This window comes from Miniopterus natalensis, chromosome 13, assembly GCF_054644295.1.
Source record: "Miniopterus natalensis isolate mMinNat1 chromosome 13, mMinNat1.hap1, whole genome shotgun sequence".
In the NCBI taxonomy this organism is placed as follows: domain Eukaryota; kingdom Metazoa; phylum Chordata; class Mammalia; order Chiroptera; family Miniopteridae; genus Miniopterus; species Miniopterus natalensis.
In genome coordinates this window covers 32,694,091-32,720,284 of record NC_142093.1, presented here as the reverse complement: position 1 = coordinate 32,720,284, position 26,194 = coordinate 32,694,091, and the positions used below count along the sequence as shown (strand labels likewise).

Below are 26,194 nucleotides of genomic sequence, written 5' to 3'. Positions count from 1 at the left end.
TGTCCAGGCGTAAGAAAAACTTTGTGCAAAGGTCCTAAGGTGAAAGCATGCCTAGAATGTTAAAGTGACTGCAAGGAAGCCAACATGACGTGGGGAAAGCAGGAGGTAAAGAGTTGAAGGGGGTCAGACCACACAACCACTTGTAGACCACTGTAGGACTTTGAGTTTGTACTGAGTCAATGGGAAGCCTCTGGCAGGAATTAGCAGAGGAGTGTTGTGATAGGACTTAGATTTAAAAAAAAATGAATACTCTGTCCCTGTTTTGACAACTGACTATAGGTCTTCTGACATAGAGGCAGAAGAGCGACAAGTCATAGGCTATTACAATAGTATATGTGGGGTGTGAATGAGAGAAATAAAAAGGGTTCCAAAGTTTCCGGCCTAAACAAATGGAAAAATGTAGTTGTCATTTACTAGCAAAGGGAAGAGAATGGAGGAGAAACAGGGTTTGAAGTGAAGGTCAGGATTTTTAACCATTCTAAACTTCAGATACCAAGTTAAGATATCAAAGTGGTAGGTAGATATATGAATTTGGAACTCAGATAAAATATAAGGCCTGAAAATAATAAATTTTGAGGTCAAGAACATATGGATGATGGGAATCATGACCCAAGAGGTACAAATGATTTGAAAGAAGTGGTCAATAAATTGATTCCAGACAGCACTGAAAAGACAGAAAGGGCTTGCCAATCTTTTCACCTGCTCCATCATGTCTTTGTTAGAAAAATCAAATGCTAAAGAAGCCCAAATATGAACTGGGAAAACTCATGGAGATTCACACTGAAGTTAGCAGATCTGGAAAAGCTACTAGGGATGAGACAGGTGCTAAAGTTGAACGGGCTGATGGATATGACCCCCCAGTCCAAGAACCTGCTTAAAATTCAGACTTAATGGTGACAAATAAAAAATCCTACTTGGGTGGGGTGGGGGGGCACGTTCATATGAGGCAGATGTAGCTTCTATGTCCAACATTATCAACGAGGAAACTAATGTGAATTAAATCTTATAGTAAGTAGTAGTGGTGTCCAGATTAGAATCCCAAACCTAGATTTGTAGTCTTATTTTTAAGATTTTAAAAAATTGATTTTGAGAGAGAGAGGAAGGGAAAGTGAGACAGAAACATCGACGTGAGAGGGATCCACTGCCTCCTTCATGCCACCCCACCAGGGATCAAGCCCGCAACCCAGGCATGTGCCTTGACCAGAAATCGAACTGACCACTTTTCAGTGCACAGGACAATGCCCAACCAACCGAGCAACACTGGTCACGGCAGTAGTCTTATTTTTATTTAATTCACCGTCTAGATATCTAATTTTTATATAAATGTAAATCTAATTTTTCTTTACCTCACAAGGAAATAGAACAGACACATTGGTTTGCAGTAGTTAGTATACACAATAACAGGAAGAAAAAGAGAGACCTTTTTGTTGTTAATTCTCACCTGAGGATATTTTTTCCATTGATTTTTAGAAAGAGCGGAAAAGGGGGAGAGAGAGAAACGATGTGAGAGACACAGGGACTGGCTGCCTCCTGAACTCGTTCGGCTGGGACTGGGTATTGAAACTGCAACCCAGGTACACACCGTTGACCGGGAATCAAATTCAAGACCCTCCAGTTCGGGGCCAACACTCTAACCACTGAGCAACACCGACCAGGGCGAAAAAGAGAGACTTTTTATATCAATTCCAATCCTGCAAAAAGAGTTATCTTCAAAAAATGTCAATGAAGTTTAATGTATTTTTATTTTTCCAGTAAAAGTAACTTCACAATCTATTAAAAATAAAATTTTAACTGTATTCAATTTCTGTTTTTTCCATTAAAGGAAGCACAAGATAAGGATAGCTATATTCAAGTAAATGTATAATTATGACACACTGAAATAAATCAAGTACATAAATAACATGTTAAAACATGAAAATTTATAATCCTCTTACGTTTTCCTTTCTAAACTGACAAAATAAAATCAGAAAAAATTTGTAAATAAAATGTTTTCTTGTTGTAACTTGTAATTTATTATTTTATTTAATTGAAAATGTTTTGGATTTAGTTAGTAATTTCTGTAAAGCAGTACTCCTTAAATAAGTTCCTAAAAATTACAATATTGAAGCCCTGAACATTACATTTAATATCATCTAAAAAAAGTATACTAAAACTGTCATAATAAAAAAGATTACAAAATTTCTTATTCTAGTCCTAAATTCCTTTTCTAGAATTTTAATAGAAAAGGAATTTTTAGACACAAATAGTTACCAGTCAGCTAATATATATTGCAATTTAGCATACTTAACCAAAAAATAAACACCCTAGGAAAAGTGAAGTTATTCCTATTATTCATTCTGTGCTATACTCTTTCCCTAAACATCTTTACCAGCAGTCACAAATCCTATTGTAAAGACTCACCTTTTCTAACCTAAAGAGACTGACTCGACATTTCACCTCTACACTTCACTTACAGCATTCAATTCAGATGTCTCAACACCAAATAATTTGTTTTATCAAAAATTTGTTTCAAGAAAATTTCTATAAATTACTCTATAACAAAACAAAGCGGAACCTATAATTGTGGAACAAAAATGGAAATATACCTGTGAATATATTCTTGTACACATGTATTCCTGACAGTATTATTTTGTAGTATGATCACAAGTATACAAATTTTCCAATCCTGTGTGTAAATATTCAGGGTATTGAAATTTAACTGCCTTTTAAGTTATTATTAAGCAAAAAAGTCAAATAGCATTACCATTTGCCAAATGGCAATTCAGAATTTTATTTAGTCTCAAGTATTAAAAACTAAACCTAAAAACAAATGTGTTCAATGAACAGCCTGAATATGTACTCTTGAAAACTGTACTAGTTAGAAGCAGAGAATCTGTGAGAAGATTTTAAATCATTACTGCTAGAATTGATTATATCATTATGCACAAACTCCAAGGACTTGACTCCTGGTTGGAGGAAAAGAAAGTAAATCTTTCCTATACCCTGATTCACCCTGGATGAAACTAGTCATATTGTAAAGGGAAAAAAGTTCTTTGCTCCTTAGAAGAAATGGAAATAATCTGTAAGAAAGATAAATGTCAACCTTTTTAGTAGCAGGGAAAACTATTAAGGCTAAATATACTTTAGAACCATCTCCTTCACAATGCTTCCAGTGACCTTTCCAAGATAAATTTTTAAAAATACAATAAAAGATGTTATCAATTGTTAGTGGGCAAAAATATATTACTGCTTAAAACAAACCCAAGACTGAATGTAATACAGGTCAGAAAATTTTTATTATTCGATATAATTAAAGTTGTAAAAAAAAAATTAGCCTTTTTCCCTGTTCTCATATGTTAGCACTCAATTTCTGAGGATTCCAAGACAATTAATGTAGAATTTTAAAAAGCATTAATAATCCCTACTGTAGCAAACAATATATTCTGTAGTTCATTACTCTTACTCCTTCAGTAAACATAGGGTTTTACTTTTTTTAATCCTCATCTGAGGATATGTTTATTGATTTTAGATAGGAAGAGGGAAAGAGAGAGAGAAACACTGATCAGTTGCCTCCTGTATGTGCCCCAAATGGGGGATGGAACCCAAAACCTAAGTATTTGCCCTGACCAGGAATCAAACCCGCAAACTTTTTGTTGTACAGGATGATGCTTCAACTGGGTCAGGCAATAAACACAGGGTTTTAAATAAGATGAAAATGAAAGTTCCCATAATCTTAAAATCTAGGTGAAACAAACATCCTTCTGGTCCAATAACTTGTAAAATGTAACCAGGTCACTAGACCAACATACTAGTGTACAACTTTAACAATTTCTAGCAGCAAAATACCTGGAATAGCAATAAATGTGTTCACTGGATTGTAGAATAATTTCTTTATAAGTAATTTTTTAAAAGTACTCTAAAGTTCAAAGATCTTGTTTATCTCCACTTATCCCAGTGGAATCAGGTACAACTGGGACCTTACTAGTTTCAACAAAAACAGATTCAAAGGCAGCTTCCTGTTCATCCAAAGAATCAGCAGCTGTGGCTCCTTTAATTAGTGTTGTGTTGGTCAAAGATTGTTGTTGCTTGGAAATTTTACTGGATTCCAGTGTTTTTCTACCTCTTCTTTTACCAAGAATTTTGACATAATTAGCAGGTATAAGTCCTGTTGTTTGACCATCAAGACTAGCCAGAAGCCATCCACGCACTCTGGGTTGCTGTTCTGATGACAGAATAGACAGTCTTGTAATTATACTTTGGAGGTCCAACAGAATATTAATAGTAAAATACTACGTAAAAGCTGTGTTACACTTACATAATAAAATATATAAACGAATAGCATATACACAGATATTCAATATCAAATGGTAATAGGCTTAACAGTTCTAGGGTCCCTTCTTATAATTTATACGTTTTTATACTTACTAAATATTTTTTTCAACCTTGAAGAACATAAAGTTTATATTAGTTGGTCCATTCATAGAGTAAGGAGATTCAGCTACCCCAAAAGCTGAAAGCTAACATCAATGTCTTTCATATTTTAAATTGGAATTTGAGAAATGAATTTCTCAATCCTTCTTAATAGGATAAGTCAGGGGTAAGTATAGAAAAGAAATATATACCTTCATGTAAGTCAGCTTTCTTTTTTTTTTTTTAATCCTCACCTGAGGGTATTTTTTCCTTTGATTTTTTAGAGAGAGTGGAAGAAGGAGGGGAGGGGGAGAGAGAGAGAGAGAGAAAAAAACCGATGTGAGAGGAGAGACACATCGATTAGTTGCCTCCCACATGCTCCCCGACCAGGGCCAGGGATCGGACCTGCAACCCAGATATGTGCCCTTGACCGGAAATGGAACTTGAGACCCATTGGTGCACGGGTCGACGCTCTAATCACTAGGCCACATGGGCCATGGCAGCCAGCTTTACATACTTTTGGCCAAAATATAAAAGTCATTCTATGTGACAATGATAAACAATCCTGAAGACAGTGAATGTTAATATTAATCCAAAATGGGCAAAAATGAAGACCTCTATTATCTCCAGCCTTATGACAAAAAGTTAAAGGCAATAACTTAAGCTTAAAGTAGGAAAGGTTATTTAATATATTTAATTTTGTATTTTGGTATTCTCCCACCTATTTTATCCATGTCTTTAAAAAGTTGTTTAACACTAGAGTTTCAGTTCAACATTGTAATTTAGGAACAATATGACATTTGAATGTTTGATATGCTATAAAAAGAAAAAAACAAGAAACTAATGTGTATGACTGATTTTGTTCTAAATACATATACTTTACTTGAGCAATGGAAAAAAGCAAAGAAGCAAAGACAAAGTGTTTAGAGGCAAGATTAGTAGAATATCTAATCTAAGCTATAACATTTTTCTGAATTATTATAATGTAATTGAAAGAAACCTTTATTGTTTATTTAGATCAATTAAAACTAATTTCTGTATTGGTCCTATCTATAACAATAAATCTTATAAAAAAACCATTCTTTTGAAATCCAAAAGAGTAAGATGTGATTTTCACCAAAAAACATGAATATAATGCTTAGAAGTCAAGATTTTGTGTATGAGGGGATATGGCAGAGATTCAGCAAATCTGATCCAAAAATTTTAATTATTTACACATTAAACTAATGATTTTTTCCTTATGTAAAGAGTGACTAAAAGCAATTAAAAGCTAAAGCTTCCATTTAAGAGGTCACACAGGAAACAGCCAAAATGGTTCCGAAGTCAAATAAACCTAGGTTCATAGTCCAGTTCCACTACTTCTTAGTTTTGTAATACTGGACAATTTACTCAGAATTCTGAGTCTTAGTTTTCTTATGTCTAAAACAGGGACAAAAATAACAGTTCGCATTTCACAGCATTATTATTATAAGGGTTAAATAAAATATGTAAAGTATAGTGCCTTGTACATAGTAAGTAGTATTCTATAAACAACAGTGGTTATTATTACTGGTATCTTTACCAACAATGTGACTTTTCGTAGCAAACCTGAATCCCCACAAACACACAAAAGATTTTTTTTTTGTAAATCAACAAAAATTATGATCATTACTGGGGATGGCTGAAGAAAAAGGCCATGTCTGGAGCAATTAAAAACTGTTAGTGATCTGGTCCAAATACTTCATGACAGTAATTCCTAAAATATTCATGTTGAAGTTTCTGAAGTAAACACTATTCAAGTGAAAAAGAAAGCAGCAACAGCACCCGCAATTAGAGGAGGAAAGGGATACTTCAATGATGCCAGATAATTTCTTTGGTTTGTTAGATTTGTTATACTAGTGTTTACCTCATGCTTTTGTGTGGGGATTAACAGAGTTTAGAATTCAAGTGTTTGGGGTTTAGAAGAGATTATATAAACAAACTCTTATCTCGGTGAAACATTACTGGAACAACTTTGTTGGGGCATTTCTCCCCCACTGCCCAGATTTGAAAGTTCAAAACAGACACAAAAGCAAAATCCTAGAAACTACTTCTGAGTTAACTAACAATAACCAATATCCTTTGTTGGAGTTTTTATACTACATTTACAAATTCTAAAAATTCACAGATAATTTCAATTTATTCATGGTTTGTTACCTTTGAGAGCTAAGTTTAGCATATCACCAGCACGGAAAGAAATTTCTTCTTCAGAAAGGGCAGCAAAATCATATTCTGCTCTAGCAACTACATGGTCATCTTCACCACTTGCCCAGTTGGTGTTGTCTAAAAACCAAATTAAGACTAGATTAGTAAAACATACAAAAGAAAAATGAAGATATTTTACTGGTTATGGTTTGCAAACTGCATAAATTTATTTGACAAGAAAAGTCACCCCTGAAGTAAATTCTATAATTAATATAATGTAAAAATCAACAGTGTGTTCACCAGGATATCTATTATGAATTTTTCCCTTTTTTGAAGCTCAAAATTCTAGCTCCCTTACTATAAGCCAAGGGTTAGCAATTTTTTTTTCCATAAGTGGTCAGATAGTAAATATTTTAGGTTTTGCAGGTCATGAGGCAAATTGAAGATACTGTACTTATTTAACAAAAGAAACAACTTTTCCATAAATTTTTTGATGAAACTCAAAATACAATAAAAAGGGAGTTCTTTTTTTATAATACAGGTCTACTACTGAGAAGAATGGGATTTTGGGGGTGGGATAATATTTTGGTGTTTAAAGGTAGTGTTTCCTATCATCAAGTGCAAATGTTCATCTGTTAATGCTCATCCATAATGAGATTTGAGGTATTTCATCTTTGAAAATATTTTTTCACACAGGTATTAACAAATCCTGGTATCAATCCACTGAACTTATGCTTTTAATTGAGCATATCCATCCATAAGAAGACGAGTAGAGTAGAATTCTGTTAAATTCTTCTTTTGTATTAATTTATGCCATGTCATTACATTAGAGATTAATCACTTCCAAATGAACGTTAAGTGGAAACTTCTCAACTGCATAATTCAATGGACTTTGAAATATGGAAATTTCCTTTGCCCTTGCATGGAGGTCTCAAAACACTGTATTCTTCCCTCCTTCATCTCCTGTTACTCAGACTTTGCTCCTTTACCATTGGCCTCCTTGCTGTTCACATGACACGCCAGGCACACTACCATTTACATACCTTTGCGCTTTTGCTGTTCCCTATGCCTCAAATAGGTGCAGGGCTTAATCTCTTACCTCCTTTAGGGAGGCCTTCCCTGACGGTGTAGCATTGTAACCCCACTTCCCAATCCTGGTTCTGCAACACCCTTCCCTGCTTTATTTTTTCCCCATGGCACTATTCCCTTCTGACTTCTACAGGTGACCCTTGAACAATGCAGGGGGTTAGGAGTGCTGACCTCCATGCAGTTCAAAGTCGATGTATATCTTTTGACTCTATAGTCAGTCCTTCGTATCTGAGGATTTGACTAACAATGAATGAAAAATAGTATTTTTCATCCATGGTTGGGAATATGAAAATACTGTTTTTGATCCACGGTTGGTTGAATCCATGGATTCAAATCCTGCAGATGCAAAGGGCTGACTGTATTTAATGAAAAAATCAGCATATAAGTGGATCCCGAAGTTCAAACACCTGAGACAGGCTGATCTTTTCAGAACACTATTTATATGTATAGGTCTGCTAAAAAAACTCCACACATACACAAAACAAACAAAAACCCCATCCTTTCCTTACTAAACAAAAATTAAGATATTCCATTATTAGCCTTCAACCTTACTTTTCATCCTTATTATCCTTTTATTCTATGCTACAGGACAGCTGCTGAATATTCTATTTTCTGCCTACGCACTCTTGTTCAAGCTGTTTCATCTACTCAACAGTCTGCTTTTCCCCAGTTAACTGATGAAATGTTACCTGTCCTTCAAAAATCTAACTTAAGTGCAGCTTCTTGGATACCAACAGACAAAATAAATAAATAAATAAATAAATAATAAATAAATAAAATTTAGCTTTGCCTTTCTAAATTGAGATAGCATTCTGTACCAGTTGGTGGAATAGGAACTTAACAGTCCAACAGGCCTGGTTTTGTTTCTAGTTCTACCTTATTAAAGATGTGACCTTGGGCAAATGACTTCTCTGAACCTTAGTTTTGTCACTTGTAAAATGAAGATAACTCCTATCTCTTAGGGTTATTCTAAGAATTAAATGAGATAAAATACACAAAACACCTAGCAGTGTCTTGCATATAAAAAAGGCTCAATAAACCTTGTCTTTCCCCAACTGTCATATTCCTTATCACACTCTTTCTGCTTCATTACAATTACCTGTATGTGTCTTCCCCACCTCCCTGCCAATAACTTTTAGAAATAAGGGTGATTATGTCCTATGCATCCTTATATACTCCACAGCAGCAAGTTCAGTGCCTTGTGAAGAGCAGTTAGGTAATATGCACTGTTACACTGAATGGACAATGAATAAATCACCAGGCCTGTTTTGCTGTGTATCTCTTCTGGGTCTGAAGTTCTTAACTAAAAATACGACAGGATCAAAATATTATACATAAATAAATATAAAGAATGCTAATTGAACAAATCTATTCTTGAAATCTGAGATTGTTATGTGGTTTCTGAACCCATTCCCTTACTCTTACCTGTTATTTCATCACTGTGGGTAGATAGCAGTTTCCAGATGAGGTAAGGACCGCCAAGGATAACAGCAAAGAACAAGAATATTGGCCAAGATTTTGCTGAGTTAGCCGCTCTGTCATCAGCACCAAGGCAAGCCACAGTTCCTTCACTTTCTGCCCATAGGTCCTCATTCTCGGAGCCTCTTCTTAAACCTATCATCCACTGTAACCGTCTATAAAGATACCTTATAGTCCTAACTAATGCAAAAGCTGAAAAAACCTTTGTGAAGTGTATTTTTAATCGGGAAAAATGATTCGCTACATCCAATACAGCCCTAAAACTGTTATACACAGCTGAAAAGGTAGCATCCATCATCATACTGACAGAGGCAAATGCATGCACAATACTTTCAATGGACTGAAATGCACCTCTGCTGCTTTCTTCAGCTTGCTGAACGAATCTACTGGGCGGAAGATCATCTACACGGAGGCGGTTATAGTTTAACCCATTATATCCATAACTATAAGGGCTATAGCTTCCATAAAATGAATTTCCATAGGCACCATATCCTGAAGAAAATGAGCTGTAAGCAGGTCTGTAGGTGTTCATACTGCTACTTCCTGTTTGCTGTGATGGCCTTGGAAGAATAGGTGGGGGCACTCTGGTAAGTGTTGGTTGTCCAGGTCTTGTCAGTAAAGTAGGACCCAAATCAGCAGATCTAAAACCAAAAAAGATTCAAAATAGTAACTTAAACACAATAGATTCAATTCAAATTAACTAAAAACACCTTCTATATCTAATGTTGAGATTCTATTGAAGGTATGTTAAGAGTAAGAAATAGTCTCTAATATCCAGTTACTTAGAATCTCAGTGTTAAGACAAAATGCATAGATAAAATAGCTGAATGAATGAACTCTATTTTCTAGTTTACTTAAGCTATGATTATTAGTACTATTCTCAATCCATAGTTTCTTTTTAAGACACTTGTCCATTTTCTCAGAGTTGGTTGCTAGATATTGTCCATATTTGTACCTGACACTATAATAATTAGTATAGTTTTATAATAGATCTTAATATCCAATAAAACAAGTCCTCCCACAATGTTCTTCATCTTCAAAAGTGAAGATGAAGTGAATGGCTATTTAATCCATTGAATTTCCATATATATTTAAGAATCAAAGCAGGAAGTTCTATAACCCTCTCTCCCTCCCAAAATCATACCAAGATTCTGTTTGGGATTACATTGAACCTGCAGATTAACTTGAGGTAATCAACATCTTTATAATACTGAGAGTTTCAACCCACAAATATAATATATGTTCCATTTATTTAGGCCTTTTGAAGATTTTTCTCAAAAATGGTTTTTAAAAATAACTTTGACTCTCAGTAATGTTTTACAGTTTACTATATGGAGTTCTTTCTTTAGATTTATTCCTATATATATTTTTTTATTTTTTGGTGCATTGATGTCTAATATTTCACTGTTACTGTTATGTAGAAATAATTGTTTTAAAAAATAAGGTCCTTGTATCCAGCAACTTTGTTTTAGATTCTTCCTTGGATTTCCTAGAATCTTAAGATTTGCAGTCATACGGTATGTGAATATTGATAGGTTTATTTCTTCTTTTTCAATTCTTACAGCTCTGATTATTAAGGTTTTACATCTAGGACATGCAGTACAATCTTGAATAGTGATGATAGTAGGCATCCTTGTCTCATTCCTGATCTCAAAGAAAAGTTTTCAACAGGTAACCATTACATATTATGTTTGCTACACGTAGGTTTGTTGTAAACTTCTATGGGAAGAGTGTTTTCAAATGTCATGCTCATCTTGCAGATTTCCATCTTTTCTGGATCTGCACCCCATAAATCTTTATCTTATCTGCTCTATAATGTCTTCAAGCAGATGTTTTTATATTTCACTTAGCTTTTCTACTTGTTCTTAGTATTTTTTTTCTAAATTATTTTGCCAATATCAAAAGACCTTCTTGCCAGGCTGGCGTGGCTCAGCGACTGAGCATCAATCTATGATCCAGGAGATCTTGGTTCAATTCCCGGTCAGGGCACATGCCTGGGTTTCAGGCTTGATCCCCAGTAGGGGGTGTGTGGGAGGCGGCCAATCAATGACTCTCATCATTGATATTTCTCTCTCTCTTCCTCTCTCTGAAATCAATTAAGACATATTTTTTTAAAAAAAGCATTCTTTAAAAAAAAAGTCCTTCTCATAATTCTTTGTCCATACTTTGTGCAGTATCTTACATTTGTTTTCACGTTTCCTTCGTCTACAAGGTGAGCTCCTCAAAGGTATAAGAGTTTTCCTTGTTTCTCCATTATCTACTATAGTGCTTGGCATATAATAGGTACTGTCATAAACACTACATTGGGGTCTTTCATTACTGAATATTTAATACACATACTATTCCACACTATTAGTACAGTTTATTTTTCTTTATATACCTTTGTATTGTTTCACAAGTTGTGATGAATATATTACTTTAAAAAGTATAGGGATTAAATATGAATGTTTAATAAGAAAAAAAGAGTTTTCCTCTTCTCTGGTTTTAATGCTACCTATTTCTGGCATACACAAGTATATTCAGTGTCCATGTACAGTCCTGTTATGTGTTATGACCAGCAAAATAAGAAGTAAACAGGCCGCTAAACTAGAACAGAAGGTGTATTCTCAATGCTGAATGTGCAAAAAGTCTCTCCCACCAACTTTTTAATTTTGAAAAATTTCAAGGTAAAAACCTTGAAAGTAAAGCGCAATGAATATCCATATATATTCTATCTAGATTCAACAACTGCTATTGTTTAGCCGTATTTGCTATCCCTCTCTCCCTCTCTAGTCTTTTGAAAATTGTGTAACCATTTGAAATTAACTGTTGGACTTGATATATTACTCCTAAATACCTCAGCATGCCATTTCCTAACAACAAAGGTATTTCATACAAAACCATATTTCCATTTTTGAAAATTAAAAATTCTGTACCATATATTATCCAACTGACATTCAAAAAATATTCATTACCCTCAAATGTCATTTAAATTGTTTTTGAGATAAAACTCACATATCATAAAATTCACCCATTTAAAGTTTAAAATTCAATGTTTTCTATTTTGTTTTTATACATGCACAGAGCTATACAACCTTCACCATATGTAACTCAGGGCATTTTCATCATCCCCAAAAGAAATCTCATACTCGTGAGCAGTTGCATACAGTCAGTCCTTGTTATTTGCTATAGTTATATTCTATATAGTTATATTCTATAAAGTTATATTCTGTATAGTTGTATTCTATGAAGTATATATGTAAGGCATATATTGAGTCATTGCTTCTGAGTAAAACAATGCTCCTTAGGAATACTAGGCAGCACTTTAGCACTGTACTTAGGAGGTCATTTTTTCTCTCTCACCCCCTTTGATCACCTTTTTATTCAAAATTAGCTGTCCAAAGTGATTTGACCTTTATGGAATAAACAAATTTAAGTTTATGCCACAGGCTTCTTTTCTTCTGTGGTGGGTTCTTTTCTGCAGGCTTCTTCTCAGCTGCTGGTTTCTTGGTAGCTGCAGCCCCCCCCCCCCCCCCCCCCCCCCCCCCCCCCCCCCCCCCGCGCGCAAAGGCTTCTTCTGCTTCTTAACACCAACAGCCTTCTTTCCTTTCTTCCCTACCTCAGGCTTCTTGCCTGGAGCCCTTTTCTCATCTGATTCGGCTTTGAGTGCTGTTGCTGCTTTATCCACCTGGAGCTGGTTGCTTTTGGCCTCCCAAAGAATGGTGTTCTGGCGCATGGTCTTTGCATATGGGTTTAGCTTCAACATGATTCTCAGGTTTCTCAGTGGATTCTTCTTCAGACTCTGCAGTGAATCTTCTTGCATGGTGCTTGGAGGGTTGTTTGGATCTCTGGGCTTTTCAAGATTCTGCTAGGGTCTGTATTGAACATCTTGTGCATGGGAAGGTTGTAGTTACTCTTGAGGGAGGCAGCTTTATGCCAGGTGCTGTACAGATCATCTAACTTGTGGAAAGCATTTCCAGTCCAAATGCAGAAATGGCCCACAAGCCCACCAGGAGCAAGTTTCAAAATGGTCGATGATACTGTTGTCCTCATTATAGATGATGCAAGGTCCCCTGTGCTGGATACGACAGTTTCTCACTTTGCCCTTGCCATCTCTCACTCGCTGTGAGGCATAGACCTTTTTAATGTCATTCCAGGCCTTAAGTTTCTTAAGCAAAACAGCCTCCTTGGTTTTCTTGTAGCCTTCAACTGTATCTTCAACCACCAAAAGTAGTTCAGGAACTTCCTCAATTATGACCTTTAGACATGGCCAGTGCTGGTAAGGCCGAGGTAGCGAGGGCCGAGCAGATGGCATATCATTTCTGTGTTGTGTTCACTCTGTGGTGCCAACGGTGCCAGGTTTTGGTTGGTGTGCAAACATGTGGCCCCCATGACACATATTTCCAAAAGCACCCTGGCCAGAACGATGAATTCCACCACCTTGGACTCTGGGAATTTGGGCCACAGCTCTGCCAGTACCCCAAGACTTGGCACTGGTTTGATGACCTGCCAGTTCACTGACAGCATAGGGCTATTGTTTTTGCACAAGTTGGTGTGAATAAAGTTCACAATAGGTTGAATGGGAGCCTTGAACACAGCAGGCAAAGTGACATTTTTGCCAGATGTTTCCCTTTTCGGAGTGCACGGATATTGGTGGACAAGCACACACCATGGTGGGGAGAGGAGAAGGTCACACTCCTCTCCTAGGGGGCCATTTTAAAACAGTAAAATCTCTGGCACTAAGTAAGTTGTGAAAAGGACCCATTTACACTATGAGCTGAAACAAGAAACCAGAGTGCTGTTTTGCCGACCTCAGCTGAGGGATAACTCAGGTCTTTTGCTACTCTAAAGCATGTGTGCAAATGATCATGAAAGTGCAATGAGTAATGGTTTTGAGGTTACTAATAAACTTTAGTGAGTAGGTGAACTTGCAAATACAGAATCCGCAAATACTGAAGCTCTACTGTAAATGGAATCACACAATATGGAGTATTTTGTGACTGGCTTCTTTCCCTTAGCATGACATTTTGAAAGTTTATCCATATTGTAGCATGCATCAGCACTTCATTCCTTTACTGCTCAATTATATTTATCGATGCATCATTTGATGGAGATTTGGATTGTTTCCACTTTTTGGCTATTATGACTAATGCTGCTATGAAAATTAATGTGCAAGTTTTTGTGTGGACATATGCTTTCACATCTGTTGGGTATATATGTCCATGCATGGAATTGCTGGGTCATATGGTAACTCTATGTTTAACCTTCTATGGAACTGCCAGGTTGTTTTCCAAAGTAACTGTTCCATTCACATTCCTACCAGCTGTGCATGAAGGCTCCACATCTTTGCCAACACTTATTATCTGTCTCTTTGATAGATTCATTCTAGTAGATGGAAGTGGCAACTCACTGTGGTTTTGATTTCATTTTGCTGATGGCTGATGATGTTGAGTATCGTTTTTACATTTTATTTTTCAATTACAGTTAATATTCAATATTACTTTATATTAACTTCACGTGTACAGCACAATGGTTAGACAATTACATAATTTACGAAGTGATCACCCTGATAATTCAAGTACCCACCTGGCCCCCACATAGTTATTACAATACTATTGACTATATGCCTTCTGTAGTACTCTACATCCCAGTGACTGTTTTATAACTGTCAATTTGCACTTCTTAATCCCTTTACCTTTTCCACCCAGCCCCCAATTCCCCTCCCATCTGGCAATCATCAAATTTGTTTTCTGCATCTATGAGTCTGTTTCTGTTTTATTTGTTCTTTAGATTCCATATGTAAGTGAAATCATATGGAATCTGTCTTTCTGTCTGACTTATTTCACTCAGCATAATATCCTCTAGATTTATCCATGTTGTTGCAAATAGTAAAATTTCATTCTTTTTTTATGGCCAGGCCGAGTAACATTCCATTGTGTGTATACACACACACACAATCCTGGATCTAGAATCAGGCAGTGACAGGCAGGGCCTAGGTTTCCAGGAAATATCAAAACTAAATGTGCTCCACTCAAATGAAACTAGTCTGGGGGCTGGGAAATGCCACCTTGCCGTTTAAAAAGAGACTGTAAAATGTGCTGACGACAGTTTAGGATTTTTAGAAAGTTACAGAATGAAGAATGGGGGAGAACTTTGATAAAGCCCCAAGTTCAGAAAATGAAACAAGTTATCTAGTACTCAGTCACTTAATATTTAATATCCTTAATCTAAGCCACCAATTTTATACCCAATTCTTGTGTGGGGAATGGGAGCTGAGGGAGCAGGTAGAGGCAATAGGAAACCTACCAGACAGACAGAGGTGAATGTAGAAGGGAAGGGAAAGGAAACAGAAATAAAAAATTCTTACTTGAAATGAACATGTCAAAAGTGCCACACACAAGAGGAAAACACTAAGAAACCAAGCTAACAAAAATAAGAATGAAAACTCATTCAAGGAAAAATTAATTTTATATAACAGCTCAACAAAGATTCTAAATATGTTTAAAATGGTCAAAGAAATAATGAAGCAATAACATTTTTGAAATCAAAACTGAAATGGCTTGGCTGGTGCTGGCTTAGTGGCTGAGGGTCGACCCATGAACCAGGAGGTCATAGTTCGATTCCAGTCAGGGCACATGCCAGGGTTTCAGGCTCAATCCCCAGTAGGGGGTGTGCAGGAGGCAGTTGATCGACGATTCTCTCTCATCATTGATGTTTCTAACTTTCTCTCTCTCTCCCTCTCTCTGAAATCAAGTTTTAAAACAACATTAAAAAAAACAAATGAAATAAAAACATGGAAATATGAAAAAAATTTCAGTACAAACCTTAGATATAGTGCCCACAGCCACAGGGGTTATCTTGTAACTATGAGGCAACAAGCAAACAAACAAAAAAAGCCCACTAAGGAACCGAGTGGAAATACAGAACTTGGGGGATTTCACCTCACATAATGGCATTCTAAGTCATCAGACTAACCCTTACACTGAAAACAACTAGAAAAGCTAGAAAAAATAGAAAATTATCTGTTTAAGACATGAGAGAACAAGAAATTGAGGAATTATGGTGCCAAAACCCAGACAGCCTATTTTGGGACATTTCTCAAGGGCCAAGGGCCAACTTCAGAAGAGATGGTCGATAGGATGAGAAACTGAGCAGCGATTTAATTTAATTTAATATATCTTTATTGATTTCAGAGAGAGGAAGGGGGAGAGAGAGAGATAGAAACATTAATGATGAGAGCTATCATTGATCGACTGCCTCCTGCACAACGCCGGCTGGGGATTGAGCCCATATCATCCTGGGCATGTGCCCTGACCAGGAATTGAACCGTGATCTCCTAGATCCTAGGACAATGCTTAACCACTGAGCCACGCCTGGCCAAGCTGAGCAGCGATTTTAATAGATTCCTTGGGCTATGCTAAGGATACAAATACTAGAGTTCATAACCCTCAAAGAGGGGCAATGTAAACCCCCACACTTTAGATTGGGACCTTTAAGGGCCATATACTAGGAGTAAGGATAAGAAGGTTTCCAGGAAATAGACTAGTCCTGGGAGGAACTGAAACCACAGCTTCAAATAAGCTCAATTCTTTATTGAATTAAAATGATCCCAGATTGCTAGTGACTCAAGGTACATGTCAAAAGTAAAACTCACTGGAGGAAAATACCATCCTAGGCCTCAAATCATTTTAAATTGTGTGTATACAATGTCCAGCTTTCATTAAAAAATAATTAGGTCTATACGATGACAAAATTACATGTTTTAAAGAAAGAGCAACATCAGGCAATACAAAGAGATCCATAGGGGATACTGCTAATGGAGTTATTAGGCAGAGACTTTAAACAACTATCATCAATATATTCAAAAGGAAAAAATAAAATTGAGATTTTTCAGCAGGAAATAGAAACTATAAAGCAAAACTAAATGGAAATTCTAAAACTGAAAAAAACAAATACCTGAAACCATGAACTCAATCACTGGTTTAATGCCAGATTAGACACCCTGAAAGAAAAATATCAGTGGACTAGAAGAGAGTTCAGAAGAAAGTAACCAGAATGAAGCATGAGTAACTAAAGGATACATCCAGAAAAAGAGTGTAAGATACAGTGTATGGTGAAATACAGAACATACATGTAATTGGAGTCAAAGGAGAGAAAAGATGATGGACAAAAACAATATTTAAAGAGATAATGGCTGAGACTTTTCTGAAATTAATGAAAGACATCAAGTTAGATTCAAGTATCTCTATGAATCCAACCCAAAAGAAAACCACAGTGAGGCTCAGTAAAGTATAATTGCTGAAAACCAAAAACAAAGAGAAAATCTTGAAAGCAGTCAGAGGAAAAAGAGGTTCCTTTAGAAGAGGTAAGAAATAAGACAGAGATGGCCAAAACTATTAGAAAGGTGACAGGGGAAAGAAAAAAAGAAAAGAAAGGGAAGACAGGAAAAACATAGATTCCTAATGACAATGTTGAATTAACAGATCTCTACAATTCTTCTTAACTAAACAATAAATGTCTTTACAGTCCAAAGCACAGTAAGTCAGATGTTGATACAGCAGGAACTATTCATGATACAATGTTTAAGAGGAGTTCCAAAAGAAGCGATGGGAAAGAAAAGTGCTCAATATTTTAAGATATAATTAGTAAGGGTTTTCCTGAATTAAAGAAAGATATGTATCCTCAGACTGAAAACTGTGGGTACTGAGCATGAACACTGTGGCTACTGAGTAGGAGGAAAAAATATAAATGTATATATGTAAGTCTGCATATTCACCCTGATACAGAACAATAAAGCTGCAGAGGACGAAGGTATCAGGTAAAATCTTAAAGGCTACTAAAGAAAGGACAATCTACCTATAAAGGAAAAAAAATTAGACTCAACAGAAAAATTTGTTAGACAACTTCGACACAAACCCACAAAAGTAAGATAGAACAAAGAAATAAAATTGTAGGCCAACTTCACCTAGGAACATATATGCAAAGATCTTAAAATATCAGAACAGAATTCAGCATTGTATTTTACAAAATAATCACAATTAAGCAGAGTTCATCCAGAAATGCAAAGATAACTCAACATTAGAAAGTTAATTGATACGATAAACCACATTTTCATATGATTGATCTCAATAGATGCAGAAAAGTCATTCATAAAATTTAACACTTCTTCACAGTGAAAATCTGAGAAATTCAATAGGAAAGCTATCAAAAATATAAAGCAGCCCAGCCACTGTGGTTCAGTTGGCTGAGCATAGTACCCTGTACCAGGAGGTCAATGACTCAATTCCTAGTCAGAACACATGCCCAGGTTTCGGGCTCCATCCCCAGTAGGGGGGGCGTGTAGGAGGCAGCCAATCAATGTCCCCTTTCTCTCTCCCTCTCCTTTTCTCTGAAATCAACAAAAACATACTATTATTTTTTTTAAAGTTTAAAACAAATAAACGAACAAACAAAACGAACAAAAAGCAAATGTCATACTTAATCGTGAGGCTTGAGAAGCACTCCAAAGAAAATCAGGACCAATACAAGAATGCTGGCTATTGATACTAGCTTATTTGTAAATAAGATTGTAAAAATGGAACACAAGAGAATTATAACCAAATCATCAGAATAAATTAAGTCTGAATTATGCTGGATATAATCCTTATTTTACAAAAGATGGGAAAGAACTTCATGGAGACAATTACAAAACATTATTTAAGACAAATAAGGTCAAAATTCTCCCCAAATGCACTTTGTACAATATTCACAGATGGAAAGACTTACTTGATCATTAAATAAAGTTCCAATAAAATATAAAGTTCCAATAAAAATCCCAATAAGTCTCTCAATAAAGGCTAAATGTAACAAAGGCAATTTTGAAGAATAGCAATGTGTGAAGGCTCTTGACATACCAAATATCAAAACTTATTATAAAGACAGTGTTGTGCTAGCATAAGAATAGACAGACCAATAGAACGTACCAGAAAGTGCCTCAAACAGAACCACACACTTAGGAAAACTTGACATGATATAGATGGTGTTATAAACTAGTATGGAACAGACGGATAGGTGGTACTGGGACAATTAATTATCCACATGGAAAGAAATTAGGTTCCCTATTTCACATGGATTTTGTACAACGAAGTCAATTCCAGGTGGATTAAAGACACATGTGAAAAGCAGAACATTTAAGAGAAAATAAAGAGAAAAATTTTCCTGATTTGAGGAGAAGAGATTTCTTAAACCAAGACACAAGAAGCACAAAGAATATGAACATTTTGGCTATATTAAAATTAAAAGTATCTGCACAACAAACATGAATATGAATGTAAAGAAGATAAACCATAGACTGAAAGATATTAAAACATACAAAGAAAACAGGATTAGTATGAACAATAAAGTACTCCTATTAATTGATAAGCAAAGATAAAGCCAATAGAAAATTGGGCAAAAAAAGAAAATTCAATAGAAAAGCTCAAATGGCTAATAAACATTAAAAAAAGATGCTCAATCTTACTACTAATCAGAGAAGTGTAAGTTAAAGTGAAATATCATTTCACATTCATTAGATTGGCAAATACAGTACTAAAAAAATAACATCATTGAAAGGGACCAAAATTTTGCTACCACAAAATAAGCCTTTTGGGATATTGATTTTAAGTTGGTGATTAAGGAACAAAAGACTCAGAAAGAAACTTTGACCTTCCCCCTAACTATCTAAAAGGAATTTTGATAGAGTATGTGCTCCAGGAAGGGAGGTATCATCATAGGTAATTATAGTTTAATGTAAACTAGTATGTAATATACAGGACGGAACCTAGCAACACTCATATGTTCTAAGTCCTCTCAGTATCCTATTGTTAAAGATTTGGTAACATTTATTTACCAAACATTTGCTTTTCCATCTCCATGTGAATTGTCTTCTTGCCCTTTAAAGTCCTGAAGAACCCCCCGCCCCACCACTTCTTAGTCCAAAATGGCATATGAACCTCAACTGCCCAACGTGTCTTTGGGTCTCATATTCTTACGGCACCCCCACATGTACATCCGTAATAAATTTTATACTTTTCTGCTATTAATCTGTCTCTGTTAATTGGATCATTAGCACAGCCAGAACTGAAAAAGGTTGGAGGAGTTAATTTTTTACACCCCCCCACAGTATCAAGTGCTGGAAAGAATGTGGAAAAACAGAATACCTTGCTGGTGAAAAGCAAAAACTAATATACAACCACTCTGGGGAACAACTAGCAATAGTCAGTACTTGAAGATAAACATGCCCTTCCACCACGCAGTTCCACTTACGACAGTGACACATTAGGAAACCCCTCGGAAATGTGAACAAGGCGAAAGGCGCAAGAATGTTCACTGCAGCAGTTTTTAATACATCACAACTAATACTCTAACACCTACAACAGAGCAAATAAACAGTTTGCTTTTACATAACAGCAATTAAAATGAGCTACAGCTATATGTATGAAAAAGATAAACCTCAAAATAAATAATATTTACTGGAAGCACATTTTGCAAAATGATAGTTTGAACATATATATACACACATATATATGTAAATGCACACACAAACAAAAATACTGAAGTATAAAATAAAGTATAAAAGCTATTGGATACACTAAACACCAAACAGGCACAGTAGTTACTGCAGGAAACAGAATGGAAAAGCTTATCTGTTTCTCTAATTTTAATTTTTTTTAAATCTGAGGGGAATCTGGCAAAATATTATTTCTTTTGAATTTATTTCTTTTAAAATGTTATTTCTTTTAAATACACATCCAAGCATTATCTTACTCTCCATTGGTCTCTACGCGTTTAAAATAATTCACAAAGAGAAAAGAGTGGGGAAATGGTCAATTTTCCCTAAACAGAACTTTAACAGATGCAAGGACAAAACCTCTCTCCCAAAGAGCAGTCCAAATTTTCAGCAAGTCACATCACTCATAAAAAGGTAGTAGAAAGTGTCACCCCAGTTTAACAGCATAATTAAAGCTTATGACTTGTTAAGTATCTGTCATTATGAAGTAGCTGTTGTGTTCAAGCATCTTAGCATTAAATAAAAGATTACAAGATTTTTGAGCATAGGAGAAATACGTTCCAGTATGTTGGGGATTTTAATGTATTAGAATATGTGCCATTCCAGTTTCATCATCTGAATTAAGATGCCGAGGTCCACACTCAACACAAAACAAACAAGGTTGTGAAACTCTTTTCTTCTATTTTAACCTTTTTTTTGAGTTGTAAATCTATTCAATACTGATTTTTTTTTTTTTTGGTTTTAAACAAAAAACACAGGCCTTAGAAAAATCACACACTATTTTGCACACAAAAGCCATCCGTAGGCCTTGGATTTAGAGCTCCCGCTTTCAGGTTGCTGCCTCAAATCTCTGCCCGAAACATCGCTGTTATTCTGGAAAACAACGCCAACTGTGTAACAGGCTTCGGTTCCAGTTGCGTAAACGCGACCTTTCGGGCTTTAGCACAAAACCAGCCTCCTCGACAGGCTGTCCAAAGCTTGAGAGGGAATCTGCTCCCCGTCCAGCTGGGGCTGGGCAAATGTCCCTCTCCTCCGCCACAGATCAAAAGGCTATCGCTTTAAAGGGGGTCAAGCGGTACGGCCAGGGCGCCCCGCAAACAGAAAGCGGCAGGAAGCCGCCCCCTTTACTCCAAGCCCGGGGACCCAGAGAGGCTCCCAGCAGCTCCCTGGAGAACGTCGCATCGAGAGCCGAGGGGTCAGAAACTGCGGTCAGACACCGAAACTCCCCACGTACGCCCCCCTTCCCCGGCCCACCTCAACCCCCTCGAGGTTGGGGGCTGGTGGAGAGGGGGAGGGGAACCTCTCCGCCACAACGGCCTCAACCGCCCGGGGACGAGTCCCCGCTCCGGCCCACCACGCTCGCGGCCTGAAGCGTCCCACACTCACTGAAAAGCGGGGCCCGGTCCTGGCCCCGGCCCGGCCCCCGGAATCCGGCGGGTCTCCCAGGGTTTCGGGGGAGGCGGCGGCTGGGACGCCATCTCCTCCGCCTCCGCTCCGGCGCAGCTGAGCGCTGGGACTCTCCGGGCCCCGGCGCGCCCGCAGCAAGCTCGCCAGGCACGACGGGCGGAACGCCGAGCCCTCCACCCCGCCCAGCCCTGCGGTCAGGACGTGGCCTGTGGGGCTGTGCCAGCTGGGACCAGGGAATGGGAGGATGCCACTAACCCACGAGAGAGAAATGCTCTCTTTTTATTGGCAGTAGAAAGAATTTGCATTCTAAATCTCTTAGATAAGGTAGGGGCTCATCGACATTTCTGGCAGCGGCTACAATGTCTTAGATGTCGGAGTCCCTCTGAAGCGTCTCAGGGACTAGTCCGGTTGAGCCGAGACTTAAGTCCCACTCACTCCCACTCCCTCGGGAGAGGCGGGGCACGTGGCGGCAGTTCAGACAGTTTTGCTGATTTTTTTTTTTTTTTCCTCCCTGCAGACGAGCAGGAGATAGTTCATTCCGTCCTCCCGAGAGGGGGCTGGTACTTTCGTTCTGAAGCTCTCGTTTCCTCGGGGAACAGAATTGCTAGACGCAGTAGGTGCTTTGTCTTTAGTCTTCCCCGTTTCCACTGAGAGCCAGAAGGGGTTAAATCTCAGGCTCCGGCTTCCTGGGAGAAGGTGCGGCGGGGAGGTCTGAGGTGAGGCGGTGCCGCCCGGGAGCCGGAGAGGCGTGGATGGAGGGGGTCCTTTCCTTCCTTCCGGCTTTGCTAACAAGGGGGGTGAGTGAGAAGTTTCTTGGACTTAACCGGAGCTGGGGGGGGGGGGGGTGTTGCTTGGCCAAAAACGAGACTCGAGGTTAGACAGATCTTGGATGTAGGGGAGATTCCACAGCGGGGTGTGTCGGTAGCGAAATGAACTGTGAGCGCCTCCTTCTTCAGAAATCCACCTCCACCCCCACCCCCACGAGACAAATGACACCCTTCGGTATGGAATGAGTTTTTCAAAGATCACGGGAGGTGACACAACCTGGTCATTTTGGCGCTTTTGCCCTGCTCCTTCCCTATTTGCATCGAATGGTTTCTATCATAATCCGAGAGATGAAAAGAAAGTTCACGCTCTCCTCCAGTAAACCAGACACCGGGCTAGTTATCCTTGGTTTGCGGGGAAGGGACTCGGTCCCCTTAGGGATCCTGACACGTGGGAGGAGGTTCTGTTGCAATGACTTTTGTCAACTAAACGCGTTTAACAAAGGTAATCAACGATGTAAGCTTGACTGTGTAGGATACATTTCTCATAGCTTGCTTTCAAAGATAAGCCTCATATGGGACAACTGATTTCTGATGCCTTATGAAATCCTGTCATTTCAGCGCTGTACACTAAGATGAAACAACCATATTTAAGGCATAACGTATTTCCTTCTTGTAATAACGTGTTTAAGAAGTCGCTAGATTATTGCTAGGTGAAAATGATATGAGAGGTTTGTAAGTCCATTCAGTTTATAACACTCAAGAGGGTCTTGTTTGTTGGGGGGGGGGAGAGGGGGAGGGGCTCCTTCAAATTACTCAGGTGATGGTGGTGGTGTTTTTTTGACTCCCTTCAAATTACCCGGGACAGGTGTCCTAATTCTCAACAGGTTTGGGAATTTCTGAGCGTGAAGAGATTACAATGTATCATTTATTGGCCTTACAGGTTACCTTTAGTTCTAGCGAACCCATTGGAGAAATAAACATTGTTTTTAAGTCAAAGGAAAGAAAGTAAACATTCTATTGAAACTATTTAACTTAAGTCTCCAGGGAAATCTTTGATACAGAGTGTCCTTTATAAGCACTTACGCTTTGACTTTTTTTGTTTTTCTGAGTTAAAAGTTAATTCTGAATTAAATGAAATCTTTGACCTTAAGGAATGGAAAGGAGGAGGAGAAAAGATAATATTATGAAACTGCACAAATTAAAAGGCGCCACTGTCTGTTATAGGTATGGCCACAGTTATACCATACCACAACATTGCCGTGCAGTCACTTTTCGAGTTCCTCATTTTAAAGTAATGTGGACTGATTCATTAATCAGGAGGCCATCTATTTTTGTCAAGCAGAATGATTAGGTAATTTAGTACCCCTCCTTCCTGGCTACAAGAGAATTATATTGGATTTCCCCCATTCTCTAGTATTTGTTTCTAAGTGAATTTATTCAAATTGCAAAAGGTAGCAAATTGTTTCACACAGTAATTACTCTAAAATATTTTGCATTTAATTTGTTTTTGTTGGAGATATTACTTGTGCATGAAAGAAGCAGATTTTTCTTATTTTGCTATAGTTAGTTGTCATTTAGTTATATCATCAAAGTAAAGTTGATGTTTTTGGATCCACTGATCAGTTTGTTTTAAATACTTGACTGCTTAACTATTATTAAGGTTAGTCAAGTATTATATAATATTAACTTACCGATGTTTTTCTAGAAAACTCATTTTTAATTTCTAATAGGAAAAGTTTATTGAATTTACTACTCTGTGTTCTCAAACAATACTGAATGGTACAAAATAAAAGCAAATTTTTACTTTGTATTCTTGTTTTCATTACCCTTCTCAGAGACAACCATTTAAAAAAAATATTTCTTTTCATTGATTTAGTTATATTGATGCACTTTATCATAATCCAAAATGCTAAACTAATCCCTTGACAATTAGGAACTTATCTGATTCATCTAATAAATTTCTTTCAAGTTTACGTTTCAATATGCATATTGGAGAATACAAAATAGTGTTTTTCAAATAAAAGTTAGTTTTTATCCTTAAAGTTGATGATATATTTGTTTATAAAAGTAAAACACAAAAGATGCTCATTAGTTTTACTTTTTATTTCTTTCTAGTTGTAATTTTTCAATATGTTTCCGCTGACTGAGGAAAACAAGCATGTGGCCCAGTTGTTGTTCAGTACTGGTACATGTCCAAGATGTATCTTCAGATTCTGTGGTGTGGATTTTCATGCACCTTACAAACTTTCCTATGAGGTATTTTCATTTTTTTTAAGGTTAAGAATCTTTCTCTAGTTTTAAATGAATACTTGTACATTTGAGGGCAAGTATCTATCCATAACTCTGCATTAAATTTAAAAACACTATAATAAAATAATTACTGATAATGCTAATTTTGGAATTTACATTACCATAAAAATGTAAGTTTCTTCTTAAGTGATTGTATATAACATTTAATATAGTGGGATCTTTGTGGAGCAATTCCCTGGTGCATTTAGTATTTGTACGGTATAGACCTTGCCTAAAGAGTATCTAGACAGAATATCACAAAGTAGTACTTCTCGCCAGATATTAGTAAGTTGTAATGGGAGAGGGTGATAGTCCTTAGATCTATTAAGTGAAAGCATTGTGGATTTAGTTGCACTTTTTTCCTTTTCTGTTTTTCTACATTATCATTTTATTTACAAATAGTGTTTGCAACCCTCTAGAAAGAAATGCTATTAAAATAATTAATTATTTACTGTTTTAATAACAACAAAAGTAATATACAGAGATCTTTGACATTTAATAGAATACTTTCACATAAAATACATAATATTTTGTGAAATATATTTGATTCTAATAGTGATGCTCTTTTCAGAGGCAGATAGTAAATATGTATATATGCAGTACAAACATACACACACACTCAGTTTCTTATAATTTAAAAAAATTACCCAATATCAGTCATTTTTCTTTGTATTAGTTGTTTCTATTATTTTGAAATAATAATTATACCTAATATTCATATAGCATTATTATATGTCAAGCTCTCATGTAACCATCATAGTAACCTATTAGGTAAGTACATACTATGATTGTCTCTATTTTCAGATGAAGAAACTGAGGCACAGAGAGGTTAAGCAACCTGTCCAAAGTTACACATCTATTAAGTGGGCAAGCTAGGATATGAACTGTCTGTCTGAATCCAAAGCCTAGAATTTGGAGCTGAAAGACATGGATTTGAATCCCAGTTCCACCACTTTACATCTTCAGTTTTCTCCTCTGTAAATGGGAATGATGATAACATCCACCTCACAGGATTTTAAGGGACAGTATCTAATAAAGTATGTGAAAGCACTTTGAAAACTGGAAATGGTACATATGCTATGATGATTAATATATGTGTATATTT

The 26,194-nt window shown here is 36.8% G+C and overlaps 2 protein-coding genes and 1 pseudogene across 2 annotated transcripts in view; 1 reads left to right on the top strand and 2 right to left on the bottom strand.

Moving 5' to 3' along the window:
* Positions 1 to 1,723: 1,723 nt before the first annotated feature.
* PEX13 (peroxisomal biogenesis factor 13) lies at positions 1,724 to 22,104 on the bottom strand. The gene is made up of 4 exons (XM_016214049.2): positions 22,013 to 22,104; positions 9,067 to 9,761; positions 6,565 to 6,690; positions 1,724 to 4,201 (listed from the first exon to the last, which is right to left on the bottom strand). The coding sequence occupies exons 1-4, from the start codon at positions 22,102 to 22,104 to the stop codon at positions 3,903 to 3,905; spliced, it is 1,212 nt and encodes a 403-aa protein (XP_016069535.1). The 3' UTR covers positions 1,724 to 3,902.
* On the bottom strand, positions 12,538 to 14,104 carry LOC107537923 (large ribosomal subunit protein uL4-like; annotated as a pseudogene).
* Positions 22,105 to 22,303: 199 nt separating the features above from the next.
* Positions 22,304 to 26,194, top strand: part of PUS10 (pseudouridine synthase 10) — a 52,443-nt gene continuing 48,552 nt past the window's right edge. The window contains exons 1-2 of the mRNA XM_016214042.2: positions 22,304 to 22,830; positions 24,916 to 25,056. Coding sequence (XP_016069528.2) covers positions 24,931 to 25,056 — 126 coding nt within the window. The 5' untranslated portion in view covers positions 22,304 to 22,830; positions 24,916 to 24,930. The remainder of the gene's footprint in view (positions 22,831 to 24,915; positions 25,057 to 26,194) is intronic.